The sequence below is a fragment of the Apiospora aurea genome, assembly GCF_038362705.1.
Source record: "Apiospora aurea strain CBS 24483 chromosome Unknown utg000010l_segment0_segment0, whole genome shotgun sequence".
Taxonomy (NCBI): Eukaryota; Fungi; Ascomycota; class Sordariomycetes; order Amphisphaeriales; family Apiosporaceae; genus Apiospora; species Apiospora aurea.
The window spans coordinates 418,383-440,339 of record NW_027117397.1 but is presented as its reverse complement, the minus strand read 5'-3'; the positions used below and the strand labels follow the sequence as shown (position 1 = coordinate 440,339).

The following is a 21,957-nucleotide window of genomic DNA, read 5'->3' as shown; positions in this document are numbered from 1 at the left end:
ATTTTATTATCCTTTAATATAATTATTAATATAATCGTAACTACGTTTAGCGTAATAGCGTGAAAAAAAGGATAACGTTAAAACTATCGGAAAAAATACTGAACGGAGCACTGCCCTTAAAACTAATTCCGCCGGTGACTCCGCTGCCGGATCGTTTAAATAAACCGATATTTCCCGTCGCATCCCTGCCGTTAAAATAAAAAAGCTTTTAATTAAAAGAATATGTTTTAATTATAAGAAAACCGGATATTTTTCCCGGAATTGTTTTAATAAAAAAACTTTTAATTAATAACGTATTAAGCGAATTAACGGATTAATAGTTTTAATAGAATATAATCTTATTAATCTTAAATCGACCGTTTCGTTTAGCTTTACCCGTTTAAAAGAGGACTCCGATAACTCGGAAAACTAAATATTTTAAGGAATCTTAACTCTTTCCTAAAAATATTATCCGAGCTAAGTATATAAGATATATTTTTTAATTTCTTATAAACCTGCTTTAAAAGGGACCCTTTTATTTTTACTTATATTATAATAAGTAATAAAGTATTTATTACCACTATTAATACATTCGCGGACACGGGAATTAATAAAAAGCTGTTTATAAGCGTAAAATTAGCCCGTAAAGTAATAAAGCGATTAAACCCTTAATAATTAACTAAGTTTTAATTTAAAATTATCGGAGGATACGATAGTAAATTCTTTTAATTAATTAATATCGCCCGTCTTTTAAACTTTAAAATATAAGAATATAAAATACTTTTTATACCCTTTTTTATAATCGATATAAAGCACGATTTTATTATCGAACGAAAATAGTTTAAAAAATACGACGTTATAATAAACTGTTAAAAAAAACGGCTAATCTTTCTAAAAAACTAGTAGAAAGCTTAAACTCGAGACATCGATATTACGGAAATAGGACAGTTTTTAAAGAAACCCGAATATAATTAAAACGTTATTTAAAAGCAAAGAAAAATATCTATTAAAAATAAACGAAGGCGAGATAAAGCTTTTTCTTTAAAGCCCTAACTTAATTACTAATAGCTTATTATAATAAATAAACCGGAAACCCCGAGCGATAACCCGTTCCTAGGTTAGCTTAGAGAACCGGAAATAGTTCTTTAGGCTACTATAAAAACAGCCCGATAACGTATCGAATAGCTTATTAAGGAATAAAAAATAAATAACTAAAACTAAATAATAAAAAGACTAATACTACCCCGCTACGTTATATTAAAACCGCTTTCGAAAAACCGGTTTAAAAATCCCGAGATTTTTAAAATAAACCGCTAACTTAATAAATTATTACCCCCGCGTTTAACTAAAAGATTTTTATTTAAAAAGGGTCGTCCCTCGAAAAACTTCCCTCACGGGCTAAAACGAGACGGCGTAAAATAGTATAAGTCAAGGCCCGTCGAAGTATAAACCTTAAACGTAGGCGGATTTTTTAACGATATCGGTTCCGACGTTATAAAAATTATATACTTAAACGATATTAACCGAGTTATTAACTTTAAAAACGACTTTTTATTAAACGACGAGGAAACCTTAAAATAAAAAGTTAAAAAAACTATGCCCCTTAATTATTATAAATACCATAATATTTTTAATAAAACTTAATTCGACGTTATCGCGTTATACCAGGGAGGCGTAAGCGATTATTAAATAAACCTAGAAAAGAAAAGAGCCCCGAGGACTTAAAATTTAGCCCATTTTATAAAATATCCCTCGAGGAATTTAAAGTTTATAAAAAATACGTTACCGTTATTTTAAAAAAGGGTTTTATTATTAATAATATTACTCCGTAAACAGCGCCTATTTTATTTATACGGAAGGCTAATAGAGGACTCCGTTTTTATATCGATTATTATAAACTAAATATATTTATTAAGAAAGACTAGTATCCGCTGCCGCTAATTAATAAGACTTTTAATAGGATAATTAAGGTTAAAATATATACTAAGATCGATATCCGCTAAGTATTCTATAAGATTCGTATAAAACTCTAGGATTAAAATTTAACGACATTTCGAATTAAGTATAAATCCTTTAAATATTAAGTTTTTCCCTTTAAATTTATTAATAGCCCCGTAATATTCTAACGGTTTATTAACGAGATCCTAATAGAATACTTAGATTTATTTATAGCGTTTACCTCGATAATATTTTAATTTACTCGGAAAGCGAGGAAGAATACGTAGAATATATTAAGAAAGTGTTATAAAAGTTAAAGGAAGCAGACTTTTAAACTAATATAAAAAAATGCGAATTTTACGTTACTAAAACTAAATACCTCGGTTTTATAGTGGGTATAAACGGCGTGAAAATCGACCCCGAAAAAATTAAGGCCGTTAAGGATTAAAACGCCCTTATTAATATTAAAGCCGTCTAATCCTTTTTTAAATTTTATAATTATTACCGACGCTTCGTGTACGAATATAACCGTATCGTTAAGCCTTTAACGAACTTAATTAAAAAAAGTCTTACCTTCGCGTAGACTGACGAATATTAGGAAGTATTCGAAAGGCTAAAGAAATTACTTTTAAAGGCGCCCGTATTAATATACTTTTTTTATAATAAAGAAACCCGAGTCGAGACCGATATATCGAATAGTATTTTAATTAGCGTTTTATTTTAAAAAGAGGGACTTAATAATAAATAATATCCCGTATATTTTTATTTCGAAACGATATAAAAAGCCGAGTATAATTACCCTATTTAGGATAAAAAAATATTAGTAATAATAAAAGCGTTTAAATATTAAAAAGCGGAACTAATGAAATTATAACGATCTTAATTATTTCTCGTAATTATTAATTACGAAATACTTTAATATTTCGGCATTAAACGATTATTTAACGTAAAATAAGCGGCTTAAACCGATACGTTATTATAATATAATTTTATAATCACTTATAAGCCGGGGGAAAAAACGTCCTCGTTAACATATTTTTTAAAAAAACGGGTAATTTTAAAACTTAAAAAGATAAAAAGGATGCTTAATAAACTATAGCCTTATTTAAGCTAGCCTCTTTAAACGTTATTTAAGCCTTAAAAAACGCGTTGCCCGATTAAAAAAAAAGCGAGCTTTTAATTATACTTAATCGAGAAGCTACCCGAACGTTTTAAATATAAACTTACCGACACCCTCTTATACGAGAATACTATATATTCGGGGTTAAAAATATATAAATAAAAAACCCGAGAAAATAAAACATAAAGATAAATTATTAACGGACGGTTTATTCTATTTTAAAGCCGCCTTATTATACCTAACGAAGGCGACTTTCGAACCTATATAATCGATAAGGTTTACTCTCGGACTTTTATAATATACTTAAGAAAGAATAAAACTAGGCGGTTAATATAAATAAAATACTGGTGGCCAGGATTAAATAAAAATTGCGATATGTTCGTAGCTAATTATATAAAATATAAACCGAGTAAGGTTCCCCGCGATAAGATACTAGGCCTTTTATACTTATTATTAATTTTATTACGACCCTGGGATATTATCGCGGTAAACTTTAAAATAATGCTTAAAAATAAAAAAGGGAACGATAATATTATACTAATAATCGATAAATTAGGGGAAACGAATATAAAATATCGCTTACCGAATAACTATTACCGTAACCGAAGCAGCCCGACTATACTAAGAAAGATTATACCGGATATATAATTACTTTTTAATAGTAATTTTAAACCGAGGACCGTAATTTACTTCCGTTTTTATAAATAAGGTATTAAAAATCCTAAGAATTAAGTAAAAACTATCCTCGGCAGGTTATTTTTAAACGGCGGGATAAGCTGAAATAACGATTTAATACTTTAAGTAAAAGCTACGAGTATTTATTAATCATTTTTAAAACGATTAAAACGAAGCTTTACCGGCTATAAATACCGCCTAGGCTGCGTTACCCTAAAATTTAATAGGGTACTCCCTTTACGAGATCGAAATAAAGTTCCCTATAAAATTTACCTAGGATTAAGAGGCTAGGATTAAAAATATAACGAACTTAAAGGAACGCGAGAAGCTTAGCCGAATAACCGTATAGAATTAAATAGAGTAAATCGTTAATTACTATAAAGCAGCTAAAAGAAATATAATTAAAACTTAATAGAGAATGTATATTTAAAAAAATAAACATTAACGGTAACCGGATTTCGATATCGGGGATCGGGTATTTATTATTAAGAAAACCTAGTCTTTTATAAAGCTTACCGATAAGCTCGATTATTTTTTAACCCGATAGTACTATAAAATCGAACGAAAAATCGGTTAACGTAATCCACGGTTTAATTAAATACACGGTTTAATTGAATACTTTTTTTTAATTCCGTATAACTTATATTTTATACTTTATATTTTTACTACTTACGATAATAAATTAATAAAAAAAGAACGATATATAATTAACGCTTTAAGCGTTTTAAAAAAAGTTTAAATTACGCGTACGAGCCGTAGCGCGAATATATAATATCCCCTATATAATCTTATATTATCGGCGTCGCGGTGATATTTTACGATAAAATACGTAATTATTAACGTAAAAGCTTACGAATTTCGAAAAACAATTAATTATATAATATATAATTAATTTAAATTCGCGATCGTTTCCGCCTCGGATAAGTAGTTTTAAAAATATAGCGAATCGATTACTTAATTTACGCGACGCGGAATACGTCGGCGTTAATTAAGCTTTTAATTTCGTACGATAATAATTAAATTTTCGGACGCGTTTTAACCGAAAAATCGATTATTAAAAAGTCTTTTACGAAAATCCCGACGCGTATCGCGTATAATTTACTTTTTATATAAAATATAATTAATAAGTATAAAATTTAAAAAGAAAATATATATAATTTCGACGAGACCGGGTTTTTATAAGCTAAATCTCGTTCGAAATAGTCGTAATTATTTTTAATTAATGCGGAAAACTTAAAGTAATATAGTAAAGGAACCGGGAATAAATTATAATAATATAAAACGTCGAATTACACGGTTACGTTATCCCTCCGTATATTATTTTTACCGGGAAAACGTACCTTTTTTTTAGTACGAAAACAGCTTATTATTAAAAAATTAAGTAATCGTAATTATTAAAAATAACTGGACTACGAATAAAAAAAGCGAGGATTAAATTCGATATTTCGATAAATATACGAAGTTTTATATAAAAAGTACTTATCGCTTATTAATTTTTAACGATTATAAAAACTACTATTTAATAACTTTCGAGTTTTATTATAAAAAGAACTCGATTATTATACTTTATATACCTTTTTATTTATCGTATAAGCTTTAGCTTTTTAATATCGGCTGTTTTCGTACGTTAAAAAAGGCGTACAAGAAAAAATTAAAGGTTTTATACGGGCGTATATTACCTATATTTTAAAGGAGGACTTTTTATTAACGTTTTTAAAAGCGTTCCAGGCGATTTTTACCGTTTCGAATATATAAAAAAAGCTTTCGAGGGACCGGATTTGTTTTATATAATCCGGAATATATTATTTTATAATTAAATATAAAACTATGTACTTTAATATTTCCGGGGACGTTTTCCGGCTTATTTATTCCTTAAGAATTAAAAACTTTAAATAACCCGATTAAGGCTTAATTTTAAACCGAATAGGTTCGAAACTGTATCGTACGGTATTAAAATAGCTTTTTAACGTCGATTTTAATTAAACTTAACTAGATTACGAAAAGTATAACGCAAGTAATGCACCGGCTCGCTTTTTTAAAAGGTAAAATAACTGTATTATAAAAAGTAAATAAAATATTTAGCCGGCGCCGCCGTACGAAAAAAAAAACAGTTACAGGATAAAGAATTATTTCGTATATAAACTAAAAAAAACTTATAGTTTTAAAGGAACGTTAATAAATAATTATAGGATAAATCGCGCCGAAATAGTGGTTATATAAAAAAGCTTAAAACGCGCCCGCGACGCTATAAAATTTACGGGAAGCCCGGGTATAATATACGTATTTATTAAAATAATGTAAAAATATTTAAAGAGGAGGATTCCGATTGATTTTAATATATTAAATACGTTATAGTGGAATTGATTTATATTTCGTTGTATAAAGCCTTGGAAAGTGTTTAATTAAACCGTGTATTTAATTAAACCGTGGATTACGTTATTTATATTTACTAAAAGTCTTAAAAGGATGGATAAGTTTTAAAGTCTTTTATATAAACCGACTTAAGAAGTACCCGAATAACCCCTTAGTCGAATAAGCGGCACGAAACTTTAACGGCGAGGTAATCGAACTAGGCGAAAAAAAAAAAAAAAGTATACCGTATTATTAGCTTAAAAACTTACTATCGAAAGTTATAATATTAAGTTAAATAGAAAAAATAAAATCCCGACTTAACCTAGTATCCCGCAGAGAATTTTAAAAAATACGGCTAAGCAATTATAAACCTATTACGAGTAAAATCCTAAAGCTTTTAATCCCTCGATACGTTTATAATATTAATTATAAACGGCCGAGAACGATACGTTTAACGAGCTATACGAAAATAATAATAAACCGGCCGCCCCCGAAAAGAAAACGGTATAACGAAGAGGTCGAAAGAAATAATAATTTAAATAAAGGAATAAGTTTAAATAATTATAATACTAATTTTTTATTTAATATATCTCGGAACGAGCTATTTTAAAAAAAGGGGTAATATTACGGCGCACTTTAAAACAGGCTTTTAATAGCCTTACTAACTAGAATAGAATAAAGGCATACGAGAAATAGCCCGAGCGCCACTTAACTTTTCCCTACCTATTTAAATAAAGAAATCGTCCCGGCAAGGCTGAACCTTTTCCTTTTTTCCCTATCTTTTTCGGTTTTCCATAATAAATTAATAACCTATAGCCTTACCTCCCGAATTACTGTAACTGTGACATATACGAAGTTTCGTATAAATGGTGTTTACCGCCTATTAATTCTTAACGGCTATAAAAGCTACTACTTAATAGCTTTCGAGTTTTATTATAAAAAAAAACTTAATTATTATATTTTATATATTTTCTTATTTATTATATAAGCTTTAGCCTTTTAATATCGATTGTTTTTATACGTTAAAAAAGGCGTACGGAAAAGAAATTAAAGGTTTTATACGGGTGTATATTATTTATATCTTAAAAGAGGACTTTCTATTAACGTTTTTAAAAAGCGTTCTAAGCAACTTTTATTGTTTTAAATATATAAAGAAACTTTTAAAGGATAGGACTTATTCCGTACGATCCGGAATATATTATTTTATCATTAAGTATAAAACTAGATACTCTAATACCTTTAGGGATATTTTCCGGCCTATTTATTTTTTAAGAATTAAAAACTTTAAATAACCCGATTAAGGCTTAATTTTAAACCGAATATATTTAAAACCGTATTGTACAGTATTAAAATAACTCTCCGACGTCGATTTTAATTAAATTTAATTAGATTGCGAATGGTATAATATAAATAATATATTAGCTCGCTTTTTTAAAGGGTAAAGTAATCGTATTACGAGAGATAAATAAAATACTTAGTCGGCGCCGCTATACGAAAAAAAAACGGCTATAAAATAAAGGATTATTTTATATATAAACTAAAAAAGACCTATAGTTTTAAAGGGACGTTAATAAATAATTATAAGATAAATTATATCGAAATAGTAATCGTACGAAAAGGTTTAAAACGCGCTCGCGACGCTATAAAATCTACGGGGAGCCCGGGTATAATATACGTATTTATTAAAATAATATAAAAATATTTAAAAAGGAGGATTCCGATTAATTTTAATATATTAAATACGTTATAGTAGAATTAATTTATATTTTATTATATAAGGCCTTAGAAAGTATTTAATTAAACTGTATATTTAATTAAACCGTGGATTACGTTATTAATATTAAAATATTTAACTTTAGGGCACGAATACGATAAAGAAGGGAAAAGATCGATAACTCGGTCGAATTATTAAATAATCGAAAACAAACTTTATTATTTAAATCTACGAGGTCGAATTAACTTAGCCGAACTTTTATTGAGGGGACGCAGCTAAGGCGCTACGGTATGGATGATCTGATGAATAATCCGATGGTTGTTGATACCGGTCGCGCCGGACTCGCGTAGAGCTAGTATTACCCGCGAAGCAACGTCGCGGCGTATAATTAAAGACTTTAAACGCTTTAAACGCGTTTTAGCAACGAAAATGGCTCGAAAAGAGGTATCGAAAAAGGATTAAAATATTTAGAGAAATTAATCGCTAATTTAGTAGCCTTTAGTAGTAAGCGTAAAGAAATTTTTTAAGTAATTAGGGAACTTCGTATCGAAGCGACCGAATTACGACCGTATTTCGATAACGACGATAACGCGCTAGTAATCCGCGGAGAATTGCGAAAAATAATCGAAGAAGTTATCGTTTAAACTACGTAGGATTTTAAAGCTATATAAATTAAGTTTTAAGCTTAAGTTATATCTGCGCCGCGTAGCAGCGATTTTATTGCTTAATAACCGAAAATTATTGTCCTAGCCCGCCGAAACCGCGAAATAATAATTAAAAGCGTAAATTAATTTAATGATATTTAAAAAAAGAGGCCAGTAAATATCGTATAAAACGTTAATACGGTAATCGGGTATAGCGAAATTATCGTAATGAGGAAATTACTTAGCGGCGATATTGTTTTTATTTTTAAAAACGAAGCGAAGAAATATATAAAAAATAATGGATAGGTTTTAAACGCTTTCGGGATTAACGCGTAGTTTATTTATAAAAAACTCGTAGTTATTGCGAAAAGGGTCTTAGTAAAAAAACTACGGGATATTTACGACGAAGCCGTGTTATTACGTAGTTTACTCGTAGATAAATATAACCCGAAAAAGATTTCGAAATATAAGCGTAGCCTGCCGAAGAATTTTAAAGTACGCTACGCCTCCCTTATTTTGTATACGAACTCCGTTTAAATTGTAAAGGATTTATGCGATAACGGCTTAATATAAGATTCCGAAATTTTCGATTACGAACCGTATAACGTTAGCCTCCGTATTTAATAATATTACCGTTGTTACGGCTACGGTTATATAGTTAAGTATTATTAGAAACAGTAGCGATATAGTTACTATTTTATAATAATATACCTTAAAAGAGACTAAAAATGCCCCTAAAGAAAACCACGAGGTAGGAAACGTTGTATTAATTACGGTAAGGAATATACGGCGTAAGATCGCGGCTGCCCCGTAGTAATTTAACAGAGAAAACGCGTAAGAGAAGTTTATACTTATCGGCCTCGTTAATTCGAAATCCGTAATACCGGCGATAGTTCGGCAAAAATAGGGCGTTTATTATTATTAACGACGTTTTTTATTAGCGATAAAAAAGGTATACAATAATTTCGCGAAAGAGAGGCCGCCCGCGATTCGATTCGATAATAAATAGTTAAAATAAAGAAACACGCTTATAAAGCCGGCGTAACACCGTCGTTCCCTTATTAACGTAAAACACTATTATAGTTTTATAATTATAAGCTTACGAATAATATATTAGAACGTTGCAGTATTAAAGGTAATAACGGTACTTACTTTAATTAATTAAAAAGAATACGATATATTAATATTATAAAAAGTATAAACGAACCCCCGCACGTAGACCGCGTATTGTTTAAAGATAGCTAAGTATCGAGTAATTTACGGCGAGGGTCGAGCGGCTATTTATATATATAAACGCCTCGATATCGTTAAGTTAAAGATTAAGGTAGGCCTCGATTAAGCTGCCGTTACGATACCGAGGGGAAAAAGTGGCCGTTTTATTATATAGTTTATATATTCGCTAATTTAAAAAACTTCTCGATAACGAAACCTTTTAAGCGATTTCGATACGATCTTATACCCCGGGCGATATTTACTCGTCGAAAACTTTAATATATACTATCCGCTTTGAAACGTGTATAGCAGGAAATCGTACGGAGTAGATAACCTTTTTACCTTTACGAACCAATGGAACTTAGAGCTAATTACGCCATATAAAGAAATTACGAAACGACGCTACGGATAAAGAGATTCTACGTTAAACCTAGCTTAGGTAACATAAGGAATGATAATTTTATATAAAAAAAACCCTGGCTTAAAAGGTTTTAATCACAGGGCACAGGTCGTCCGCGTTAAACTAAAAGCTAACTCGCTACGAGGTAGTAAAACGAAAGCAAAGGAATAAAACTAGACGATATTAAATAAAGGGCTAATATAGGCGGAAACCGGAGTACGTTTAACCGATATTGCTAAGCTAATAAGCCCGGAAGAGCTGGATTAAGTTATCGATAACTTTATAAGCGACCTATGAAAAATTACCGATATAGCAGCCTTAAAAAAACCTTTTATATTAATAAAGGTACGCCCTAATAATTATCGGAAATCTAAAAAGCGCAGACTATAACGAAATAACGATACCGAGCCTATTTCGCGGTACCCTCGTAATATATTTAAAACTAATATACCGAGTCGAAAACGGACTTAAAAAGAATCGTTTAAATAGCGAAAACGAAAAGTTAACGCTATGTAATCGCCGTTATTTTTTACGATTTTAAAATACTTTAGTTGTTTAAACGATAAGCCCGACTACGGAGCTGGACGCTATTATAAATAGCGGGAATTTTAGAATTACGACGTAGCGAAAAAGCTATTAACGAAGCGCGAAGTTACGATGAGAAAGCTACGTTTTTTTCGGAAAGGTTTTTCTTTAACTTAAAAGTCGACCTTACGGATTTAAATACCGTACTGAACTACGCCTTTAGCTTTACCCCTATCGAGATAAAGGTAACGGTTAAAGAGATAAAAGATATTATTAAGTAAACGGGACCCTGAAAGGCTTTAGGGGAAGACTTTTTACCTTTTGGTTTCTTTAAAACGTATAGGGAACCCCTTTTCCGGACGTTAGCCGGTTTAACGACAGCGAGCTTTCGGCTTACCTACTTCCTTAAACGTTTCCGTACGGTAAAAGTTATCGTAATCCTAAAACTAAATAAAATAGTAACCGAAAAGCAGACACCTAATGAATAAAGACTTATTTTATTATTTAATACGGTTGGGAAGGTAATAGAGATAATTATAAACCGGCGAATTACCGGAATAACCGAGGAGTACTCGTTTTTATTTAAAAGTTAAATAAAGAACCGGACGCAGCGGTTTACCGAGCTAGTTATTCGATTAATTACTAACGTTATTTATATAACGTAGTAATAAAAAAGCGTCGTTTCCTTTTTTTAATTCGATATTAAAGGCGTTTTTGATATAGTTAATTATAAAAAACTAATTATTATACTCCGCGAAAAGGGATTGCCGGATTAGGTTTATCGATAGGTCGAGAGCTTTATTACGAATAAATCGGTCTATTTTTATTTCGACGGCAAATCGTTAAAGAGGATTTAGTTCCGCGCTAATGTTTCGCAAGGCTTTCCGTTATTACCGATCTTTTTTATTTTCTATATCGCTATATTATACGAAGAGCTAAAAGCGTACGAGTAATTTATTATCGTTGAATTCGCGGATGATACGAATTTTATTACTGTAAGGCTAGATTACGTTACGAATTATCGAAACCTAAAAAAAGCTTAGGAAATTTATAGCCGCTGGGCACGCACGAAAAGAATAGAGTTCGAACTTAAAAAAAGCGAGCTTATTTATTTTATTAAAGCGCGAAAAGCTTATACGTTGTAAGTACGCTTTAGAAACGTTATTATAGCGCCGGTAATTTTTACGAGATTCCTCGGCGTTTAGTTTTATTGAAAATTATAATAGAAGGATTATATTTTAAAAATTAAAGCGAAAATGGTAACTTAAACATTAGTTTTTATTAGGCTCGCAGCGTTAGTTTAGGGATGTTCGGTACGAAAGGTAAAAAAGTTTTATACGAAGGTAATACGTAACGTATTTGCGTACGAAACGTCGGTTTGGTATAAAGTAAGCGATACCGAAAAAAGGCTAGCTTTTAGCTTTATAATAGTCCAAAATTCTTATCTCCGGACCGTAATAGGGGTATATAAGGCAACCTTTTAATGCTATTTAGAGATTAAAGCGGTAGTTTTCCCCTTCGACCTCTATTTAAGTGCGAGGGCAGCTAGTTTCGAAATACGTATGGAAATTACCGGGAAGCTATAATTTTTACGCGGCGCTTATATAAAAGCGGTAGAAATTATTAATAAAGAACGTAGCGTAAAAAGAAAGAGATAAAGGAGACCTTAAAGGGCTATTAATGAAGCCCTCACGATTTTATAATTAAGCGACGTTTAATTAATGTTAGTTAAATAATGGTTAAATAGTTAAACGGTTGAATAAGCGCTTAAAGAAAAATAGGAATAAAAATGGTTTTATACCGTTATTTCGACGCGAGGCCGCCGCGAATTAACTGTAAAGTCGCCGCTAAACTAGGGAGCGTGCTGTCGTTATAACGATATGTTTAAATACGAAATATCGGTTTTAATATAAATACGTATTAAAAAAATAGGGTTTAAGTCGTTCCTGTTTACTTATCGGGTTTTAAACGTTCCGACGCCGCTATATAATTGCGGTAAAGGACGGGAGATAGCCGAACACTTGATCCTATACTGTAAAGACTTCGAGGGAAGATAAAAGTAGCTAGTAAAACAGTTAATACTTAGTCCGCTGCGAACTCGTTGCGATCTAGCGGCGCTTATTATAAAAAAAGATACGGTAAAGGTTATCGCAAAGTAGTTTTTACGAACCGGTCGACTGCCGCTATATAAATTGGCAATAGAAATTAAGGGATTATTTAAACCTAGATAATCTCTCTTTAGGCCCTAAAGTAAGGGTTACTAGGCTGGTGGGTGAGAATTAGCATAGTAACGTCGAGCACGTGAGGTAAATTTTACGATATTGGCAGCGTGTATTTTTAGTCCAGCTTCGGCACGGTTTATTACACGAGGAACTAGGTAGATGTACCGAAGGCCTTCGGCATACGGCGTACTAAAAAAAAAAAAAAAAAAAAAAAATTTATGTCAGCGTGGAGTGGGACGACTCGCCCTCGGAGACGCCTTGGTGCTGAGCAAAAGGCAAATAGCCAAGGGTTGTCAGCAAGAGCACATCGCAATCTCCCCAGGAAACTGCCTGATGCCGTGCACGGGACACGGGATCCGCCAGGGATGCAAGAGATGGTTCGTGGTGATGGGCATCCGTTAAGGTAACAAGGGCCCTTTGATATTCCATTGCGATTGCACTGTTGGCGCTGAGCAGCATTAGAGACGTGATGCAGCCACTTGAGGCCCTCTTTGCCTCTTCAGAGGAATGATGGTACGTGCATGAAACAACTCTTTGCTGGATGCATGTGATCTGTTATGCTTGTGCACAAGATGCGCTCCTGCTTGCAGCGGGTGGTGGCAAGCTGGTTGGCTCCTGTTGGTGAACACCTGCACCTACAGGTAGACTTGAATGTGCCGGATCCGGGTTTACTGTATTTCCCTATCTTGCTGGCGCGTCAATCTGTGACGGTTCCCCAAATATCAACAGGCTGATGCGACCCGGTGTCGAATTGAGTACGTCACGACAGAAACACACGCCAGTTCATCAAACAACCAAACATTGGGTACCGCCGTTTCGGTCCCTCGAATCGTTGCCCCATGAGGCAGGTGGGCCCAACGATCGTTGTCTTCGGCACTGGCAGCGCGCTTGTGCAGGGTCGTGGCCCGCGACAGCGCCAAGCAGTGTCGACCACCAACACCCCCCACACGCGGCCGATCGCAGTTCTGTTGTGTCTGCGCAGCCATGCAGTACTGATGCAGCCCGCCTGTTCTTGGCGGGCGGGAACTTCTGAAACAGCTCGGGGCTCACGAGGCGCAATTCTGCCTGTTCGCACATTGAAGATGGCAATTTGCAGCGAGAATCTTTTGTTGATGTGTGGTAGCACCAAACCAGCCCTATCTCCATTTATTTCCGACAACGAACTGATGTGGAGTATGGATAATCAGGACCTCGTGGATGCCGAAAGTGTATCGGAAACGAACCCACCACCGTGACGAGCGTTTTAACCGGGCAAAGGCAAACGAACGGCCAAGGAGAAAAGAGGCAAGAGAAGGTTATAAGAGGGAGCAGCCCGACCAAGTTGAAATCTCTTTCCACTCGACATCACTACACTCCCATCGACGACTTGCAACAACAACCATCAACCAACCTTTTCTTTTCCTCTCTGTGGCTGGGCCAATATCCTTTGCTTCGACAATCTGTACAAAGTTTTACCTTCTATTCACATCTGCATCGTTCGCCGTTACCAGACCAACCCCATTCCTTCAGACTGCTCCCATACAACCACAAACACAAACACCGACACCATGAAGTTCACCACCGTCCTCCTCTTCGCCACCTCCGCCACCGCCGGCGTCCTCGACCTCGGCTGGCAGCGCCGCCGCGTCACCCACGACCCCGAGGCCGCCGGCGCCAACACGGGCGCCAAGGTCGAGGCCCCGCGCGCCCTCGCGTTGGCCGGCGAGGTCCGCAACAACGCCAACAACAACAAGAAGAGCAGCAAGACCGGCGCCTCGGCGGCCGCGGCGTCCTCACAGGCGGCGGCCTCGGCGGCCGCCGCAGCACCATCGCAAGCGGCGGCATCATCGCAAGCAGTGGCCTCGGCCGCTGCAGCCCCCTCAAAGGCAGCCTCGTCGAAGAAGGCTCGCAGGTCGGCGGCGGCTAAGTCGGCGGCGGCGGCTGCACCATCTCAGGCGGCTGCTTCGGCGGCAGCAGCAGGACCATCGCAAGCGGCGACCCCCTCCAAGGCGTCGTCCCCCAAGAAGGCTCGCCGATCGGCTGCAGCCAAGTCCGCGGCCGCGGCGGGCTCTCAGGCATCACAGGCGGCTGCCTCTGCGGCGGCCGCCGCGCCATCACAGGCGGCTGCCTCTGCGGCGGCCGCCGCGCCATCACAGGCGGCTGCTTCTTCGGCGGCCGCGGCGGCAGCTCCCTCCAAGGCGGCGTCTTCGCAGAGGGCTCGCCGATCGGCCGCCGCTGCGTCTGCGGCTGCTGCTACTCCTGCTGCTACTCCTGCTTCCGCGGCTGCGGCGCCCAAGGCTTCGGCCACCTTGAAGGCTTAATAAAGAGGCTACTACCAACGCGATCGATATTTCGAGTGGGGAGGATGGGTGCGCTGCGAGAAGAATAACGGGGATGACGAAGCGATAGAGGTAATGAGTCTGGGGCTCTTATGGGAAAGGGGGCATGTGACCAGTTTGAGAAGGAAAATGATCTGGGAACCAGTCTAGTACACGGGTAAAGGCTTGGTGTGTTATTATTTGAGAGTTGGTTTGGTTAGTTTAATTGCTGCAAGTAGTACTCTGTATGATAGCAATGGGTATGGTGCAACGAACTTGGCTTTTGAGGTGATGCGGATGACTGCAATACCGTGACATCTGAATTGGAGTGACATATTGTGTGATTGGGACGGGAAACAAGGGTTGGCAGCATGCCTGGAGGCACTGTTCCCAAGACGTGAGTGGCAGAGGCCGTGGTCCGCAGAATGCAGTAAACTCGCCGTGTGTGAGACAAGCAAGTTCAAGCCGAACTCGAAGTCGTAATACAACATTTGTCAAAAAAGGGTCGACTTGGTTATTGTGCTTTGCGTGTTCGCTTGATTGCTATCGGAACGATTTTATATATACAATCCAACATGCGCTCCTCCGCTTCTTCCATAGCATCAAGCCCATCATGCTATCAAATCAAAGGGAATTCGCTAAAAGGTGCACCAATGATAAACAGAATAGAAAACGGATATCAAAGCCAGAAAGGAAATGTCGAATCCGCCGAGGGGACTCAGTGGACCATGTCAAATGGCTGTAGGGATTGCCACCCATCTAGTTCTTGGGGCACTTTCCGTTCTGCAGAGAAAATAAGATTAGAAACTGTCCGTAAAAGATGATGAAAGGGGAAAAGAAAGGGTTTGACTCACGCAGACAGAAAGGCACTTCTGCTGCACCAGAGCCAAGACGGTCGAGTTGCAAGTAACAGCGCAAGCACCACGGCAGACCTGTCCGCCGGTGAGGGGAGCAGGCGCCGGCTCCGGGTCGCGGACCTTGAGCGAGCCGGCGTTGCAGGAGGCGACGCAGGCGTCCTTGGCGGCGGGGACGGGGATGGCAGTCTATTGGGCGTGTGTGTTAGTAGAATTACATTGAAAAAAAGAAAAAAAAGCAATGGGAAGAAGAAGACGTACGCAGACAGTAGCGCAGCCCTTCTGGCAGAGCTCGAGGGCCTTGCCCTTGAAGAGGCCGCAGGCCCGGGCCTCGAGCGCGCGCTTCTCGAGCTCCTCCTCGGTGGGCTCGACCGCGCTCTCCTTTGTCTCTGTCTCCTCCTCCTCCTCCTCGTCGGAACGGGCCTTGACGGGATTCTGGTCGCAGGAGGCGGCGCAGGCGGCCGAGGCGACGGGAATGGGGATGACGGTCTAGTGAGTCGTGGTCGTGTTAGAAAGCTACGTGCCAAAGAGTGTGTGTGTGAGAGAGAGAGAGAGAGAGGGGGAGGAAATGGTGGTGGTGGTGGTGTAGACTTACGCAAGCGGCCTTGCAGGCCTTCTGGCAGAGCGTCAGGGCATTGCCGCGCAGGAGACCGGCGCCGCACGAGCGGGCGTGGAGCTGGAAGGTCTCGGTGTCGGCGGCGCTGAGGGCGGGGGTGGCGGTGACGCCGGAGATGGCGACGGTGAAGAGGAGGGCGGCGATCTTAGTGAACTGCATCTTGGCGGTTGTTGTTGGTGTTTGTTGTTTGGCGAATGAGGAAGAAGAGTTGATGAGAGTGGGTATCAAAAGATGGTCAAGTAGAAGGTCGATAAAGTCGTTGTTGAAGTGAAGAGCGACTGGCGCAGAAGGCTGAAGTGAAGCTGGGAGTGGAAGAAGAAGAGGAGTGTTGGAGTTGTTGGTGAGAGTGATGAGGAAAAGATTGGCTGTTGAGGGTCGATCGTGGAGGCCTTATATACACTGATTCTTCCGCATCTCTGTACTATCGTGAAGTCTTACACCGAGTCACGGAAAGAGACTGACAAGTCGCAATGCTACACTATACGACGTTGGAGAGCCCCTACCCTGGTTACCCCTTCAGAGCGCAGCTCAGCTCAGCTCAGCCTACTCTATTCGCGATCGTTTCGTTGGCAGGCATTGCGATGATTCGAAACCTCTACGTCCCATCAGAGCTATAGCTAGGGCGGAGCAACGCGATAAGCAAAAGCAGCGTGGTAGCTAAGCTTTTTACCGATTGTTCGAGCGCTATAGATGGGGCCCGACATGCATCTGGTTCTATTTTCCGACCTGTCCGCTAAGCTCAAAGCAGGCGGATGCTTCCCACGGGGATGGAATGGCATAGCCCTTAGACTCTATTCCTGGAAACACACAGCTCGCCCTGCCGCCTAGAGAAGACTTGGCTTTGCGGCTCTGCGAACCACAGAGGCTTCGCTCGTCGTTCTCCAGGCCGGGTCGGGGTCTCGTCTCGTGGGGTCAGTGCGCCGGGGTCTGGATGCTGGTTCCTGGACAGGGGTATGGGTTTGAGGCCCCATGTTTCACATCGATGAGGCTCTGTATAACATGACTCGCGAGCATCATGCGTTCCCAATCATGGTGAGTAAAAGTCTTTCTTCGCGTCTCACGCATGAAGGCCCAAGATAGATCTTTGCTCAGCTTGTCCTTTCGCGTATCTGTGAAAGAATGTCACGTTGGCGTTTAGTGTAAACCAAGAGAGAACAACATCCCAGCCGGAGAAAACCTCATGATTCCTGTGCTGCTAGACCGCCATGCTACAGACTGCTGATACTAACCCTGCAACCTCTTACGTCGCTTTCTTATCTCGGTTTCGGCCACCCAAATTGTAAACGCGGGCCGGACTGCTTTTGTAGCCCATGCACCAGTCAGCTTACAATCTGGGGAGCATTGGGGAGAGGACATGCTGTTGTATCAACACTCGTGATTGGTGGAGGCGATGAGAGAGCTGTCAACTCTGCAGGCGAGTAGTAGCATCCGAGCGAGTCATGTTGGTTGACAGGCCACAATCTGGCGTTACTGGGGTCTGATCGGAATATCCCTCCGAACAAACTAGGTGTGTACATGTTGCGGGGCTTGCTTTGCAGGGTGCATGATGCCATCTGACAGGCTGCACAGCCTCACTCACTCCCATTGCAATACAACATTGCGCGACTCGTTGTTTTTCTCTCGTCTGTTTCAATATCGTGGAATACACCCCAGTGGATCGGATTGGACTGGAATGTTTCTAAATTTGCATCAAGACTTCGCGCTAAACGTACACTCAAGGAACCTGTCCTTGCCGATCCGGCTTCACCCAGCGGCTGAGGCCGGTTAATTATCTGTGATGCAATGATCCGGTTTACGGCGACGTCTCGTTCTCGGAGTTGTCAGACATACTGGCGGTCAGCCAGCTGCGAGGACCATGCGTGTTGCGATGCATGTGGGTTGTGTATCTTGTAAAACGTTTCAACTGTGCCTAAAGTTCTGTTTCCATCGTGTACACGCTCGAGGTATGAATTTTGTGAGTTTCATTGTGAAGGTCTGATACGAAGTATAAGGTATGATATATAGTCTACTAGAAAAAAACTTGGTTTTGAGTTATCCATCGGTAGATCAAGTCCTCCCAATATGCGATCAGATAGGGCACGTTTAGCACTAAGTATTAACCTCCTATTTGCCACAGGCGGCGATGTAATGCTGTATCTCATTCCCATCGTCGGGTCTCTACTGGTTTATTTTGGCAATTGCCTCCGGCTTTCGGGCCCGAGAGGCTGCAAGGGCATTCCTTGTGTATTTTCGCCCGTGTGGTGGCGTATGCCGCTCGCTTCCTTTGTCTTTTTCAGATGTTATCGCAAACCACTGCGACTCCTCTTATCGATAACAAGTGTGTTGGCACAGTTTAGTCTAGCAAATTGTGTCATCTGATGATAAGGTTCCGGCATAGTTGACGATGCTGGGATGATTGGTGATGATGAGACGATTAGCGTTGATGCGACTAGTAACGGGGTAGCATCAGCTTTAATACTGACGTCCTCTATTGAAGTTCGTCCCTGTAGAACCCAGGCGTCTTTCAAAGACCAACTGTCGTCCATTGCCTCTCATCATTAAGGGGCCAAGAGTTACTCACTTGGCCCCAAGATTTGAGGGTTGGCGAGTAAAGGGGTTTGCGCGCTGAGGTGTGGTGTGGTGTGCCAAGAAGCGACAAAGAAACGGCAGCCCCCGACGCGCCCCGAGGATTGGATGTGGCTTGCCTGCGGTGCAACTGTACGACGCCGAAGCCCCTGCATGAAGCTGCCAACATCGACATGCTATTGGCCAGCTCCCCCTTTGTTTCGGCCTCGGCAGCGCTTGCATTTTGAAACAAAACGAACATCGACAATACAATAGGATGCTCGACAAGCTGACGCTGCGCGATCCTTTGTTGCAGAGTTAGTACAAATGTCTTCCTTTTCTTTTTCCCCCAGGAAAAGCAATTACTGAGAAACAATACCTTTCTTCGGCCCCCGAACATATCACTTTGACCCTCGGGCAGCATATCAGGTATATAAGACTGTAGATTGACCTGACATACGAAAATGTAGCATCAAACCATCAAACCACCAAACCACACAATACCAACCACTTACTATCTTCTAACCCTTCTTTTTCCCAATAACCAATTTCACCCGCCACAATGCATTTCTCCACATCGACCACCTATTCCATCCTTGGCTCCATGCTCGCATCGGCAGCCTCGGCACATGTCGTCTTGGAGAACCCTCCTCCTGCCAAGTTCCTGGCCTACGGTCCTACCAACCCCATCGAGTCCACCGGCGCGGACTGGCCCTGCAAGATCCCCGCTGGCCAAAAGCTGGACACCTCTGACGCATCTCCCCAGACAGAGATGGTCATCGGCGAGCCCCAGAAGCTCAGCTTCAAGGGCAAGGCCGTGCACGGCGGCGGCTCCTGCCAACTGGCTCTCACCAAGGGCTGGGACCCCAAGAAGGACAGCCCCTGGTCCGTCATCCACTCCATCGAGGGCGGCTGCCCCGCGAGGAACCAGAAGGGCAACCTCGAAGGCGACAACAGCGACGTCTACGAGTTCAAGATCCCCGCGGGCATCGCGCCGGGGCAGTACACCTTCGCGTGGACCTGGCACGCCCGGATCGGCGGCCAGCCGGAGATGTACATGAACTGCGCCCTCCTCGACGTCAAGGCTGCCAACACGAGGCGCATGGAGCTGTCGGCACGCCGGGAGCTAAGCGCCATGTCGAAGCGCGCCGACTTCCCGGAGCTCTTCATGGCCAACATTGGCGCGGTGGGCGGCGGATGCACGACGAGCGAGGCCCTCAACCAGCAGATCCCGATCGCATACCCCGACCCTGGCTCGTCGGTCGACCGCCCTGAGGGCGATAAGCTCTTCAAGCAGCCTTGTGACGGCAACCCGCGCGCCAAGAAGGGAAGTGGTGGTGGAAGCAGCGGATCTCCTGCTCCTGCTCCTGCTCCTGCCGAGCCCTCGTCCCCGCCTGCATCCAGCGCTCCCCAGCCCAAGTCTTCGACTCCCTCTGCGGCCAAGCCCACTTCCTCAGCCAAGCCCACCTCCTCTGCCGCCCCTATCCCCACCACCCCCGTTGTGCCTGCCCCTAAGCCGAGCTCCGCCGCCCCCAGCAGCGCCGCCCCTGCCCCCGTTCCTAACGCCCCCGGCGCCGGCGCCGGCGGACAGAACCCCTCGAGCCCCTGCACTCACGGCCAATTCGGCTGCTTCGCCGACGGCAAGGAGGGCTACGCCTGCACGGGCACCAGGTGGGTCAAGATCTTCGACGTCTCCCACTCCGACCCGCCTCGCAAGTGCACGCCCGGTGTCGGCAACGGCGAGAACTTGGTGCTGGTCGATGCTTAAGTGCATCCTTCACCTTCGCGGGTAAGGGTTGAGAGAGTGTGAAGGAATGAAGGCGGCGTGCGTGGCATCTTTGGATAGACAAATAAGGGAGTCGTTCGCGCTGGACGCATGCATGGAAGGCGTTATGGTATAGACTTATAGATTGTACAGTATGACGGAACAAATCCGAAATAGCATCAATTACCTATGAGATTTTCCTTGCATCGTCGACGTAGCTGTGAATATCATACTGTGGCCATTATTGCTGAACGGAGTCAGCCACCTTAGAGGTGGGAAAGGATACGGCAGCCCTCCCCTGTTGGCACCTATTCAGCATCCGTGGTTACGATACGAAGTGATACCAGCAATCGCAATACATGGCATCAAATGATACATCGCCAGACGGTGTAGTTCACATCAGGACCTGTGTCATGCTGACATCACTGTCGCTGTGGACATAGATAATCTACTCTGCACTAATTGTCCAGGTGTGGAGGCCCTAACTTGGTTGCACAATAACGTGGCCGTGATACTACAGTTGAATACAATGCGTCGCGTTCTATACCTATGGGCAGTGATCAATCTTACTTTATTTGAAAACTGCATACGAGCGAAAGTGTAAAGTAAATGTCCAATACACAATACCTATCTCTAAGGCAACCCCCATCTCTGTTGCTCCCACGACTAGTTGATATTGGCAGAGAAGAATTGCATCACATGCCCCCAGATCCTACATATCGCCAATTTCGTAGCTTTACTTCTCCCAGCACGAAAGAGTGTCGTGCTGTTGATGTGCACTATTAGGTGCAGTGTGTCAATTTGACCACGTCGCATTCTCCTATGGGTGTCGAGGACGGCGCCTCGGAGACGGTCTCGGTAGATGGCTTGAGGGAAGTAACAACTGTGGTTGTTACTACCGCCGTGGGGTAGGCAGCTCGGATCGGATATTCAGCTGTTGCAAAGGTGCCGGGCGGCATCCAAATCTCATAGTCGGTTGAGATGGGGCCCTCATAAGCGGGCATGTCCAAGTCCGGTGCCTCGGCCACCGGGGCAATCGCCCCCAGAGGCACGACGCTGGTAACAGCAAAAGTAAGAATATGGATGTTGAAGTGAAACAT

The 21,957-nt window shown here is 40.9% G+C and overlaps 4 protein-coding genes across 4 annotated transcripts; 2 read left to right on the top strand and 2 right to left on the bottom strand.

Moving 5' to 3' along the window:
* Nucleotides 1-14,328: 14,328 nt before the first annotated feature.
* Nucleotides 14,329-15,081, top strand: PG986_014161 (uncharacterized protein; the record flags this gene model as incomplete). Its single annotated transcript, XM_066850383.1, has 1 exon — nt 14,329-15,081. The coding sequence occupies one exon, from the start codon at nt 14,329-14,331 to the stop codon at nt 15,079-15,081; it is 753 nt and encodes a 250-aa protein (XP_066692621.1).
* Nucleotides 15,082-15,837: 756 nt separating this feature from the next.
* PG986_014160 (uncharacterized protein) lies at nt 15,838-16,707 on the bottom strand (the record flags this gene model as incomplete). Its single annotated transcript, XM_066850382.1, has 4 exons — nt 15,838-15,861; nt 15,933-16,121; nt 16,194-16,421; nt 16,528-16,707. The coding sequence occupies 4 exons, from the start codon at nt 16,705-16,707 to the stop codon at nt 15,838-15,840; spliced, it is 621 nt and encodes a 206-aa protein (XP_066692620.1).
* Nucleotides 16,708-19,654: 2,947 nt separating this feature from the next.
* PG986_014159 (uncharacterized protein) lies at nt 19,655-20,860 on the top strand (the record flags this gene model as incomplete). The annotated part of the gene is made up of 1 exon (XM_066850381.1): nt 19,655-20,860. The coding sequence occupies one exon, from the start codon at nt 19,655-19,657 to the stop codon at nt 20,858-20,860; it is 1,206 nt and encodes a 401-aa protein (XP_066692619.1).
* Nucleotides 20,861-21,639: 779 nt separating this feature from the next.
* PG986_014158 (uncharacterized protein) lies at nt 21,640-21,957 on the bottom strand (the record flags this gene model as incomplete). Its single annotated transcript, XM_066850380.1, has 1 exon — nt 21,640-21,957. The coding sequence occupies one exon, from the start codon at nt 21,955-21,957 to the stop codon at nt 21,640-21,642; it is 318 nt and encodes a 105-aa protein (XP_066692618.1).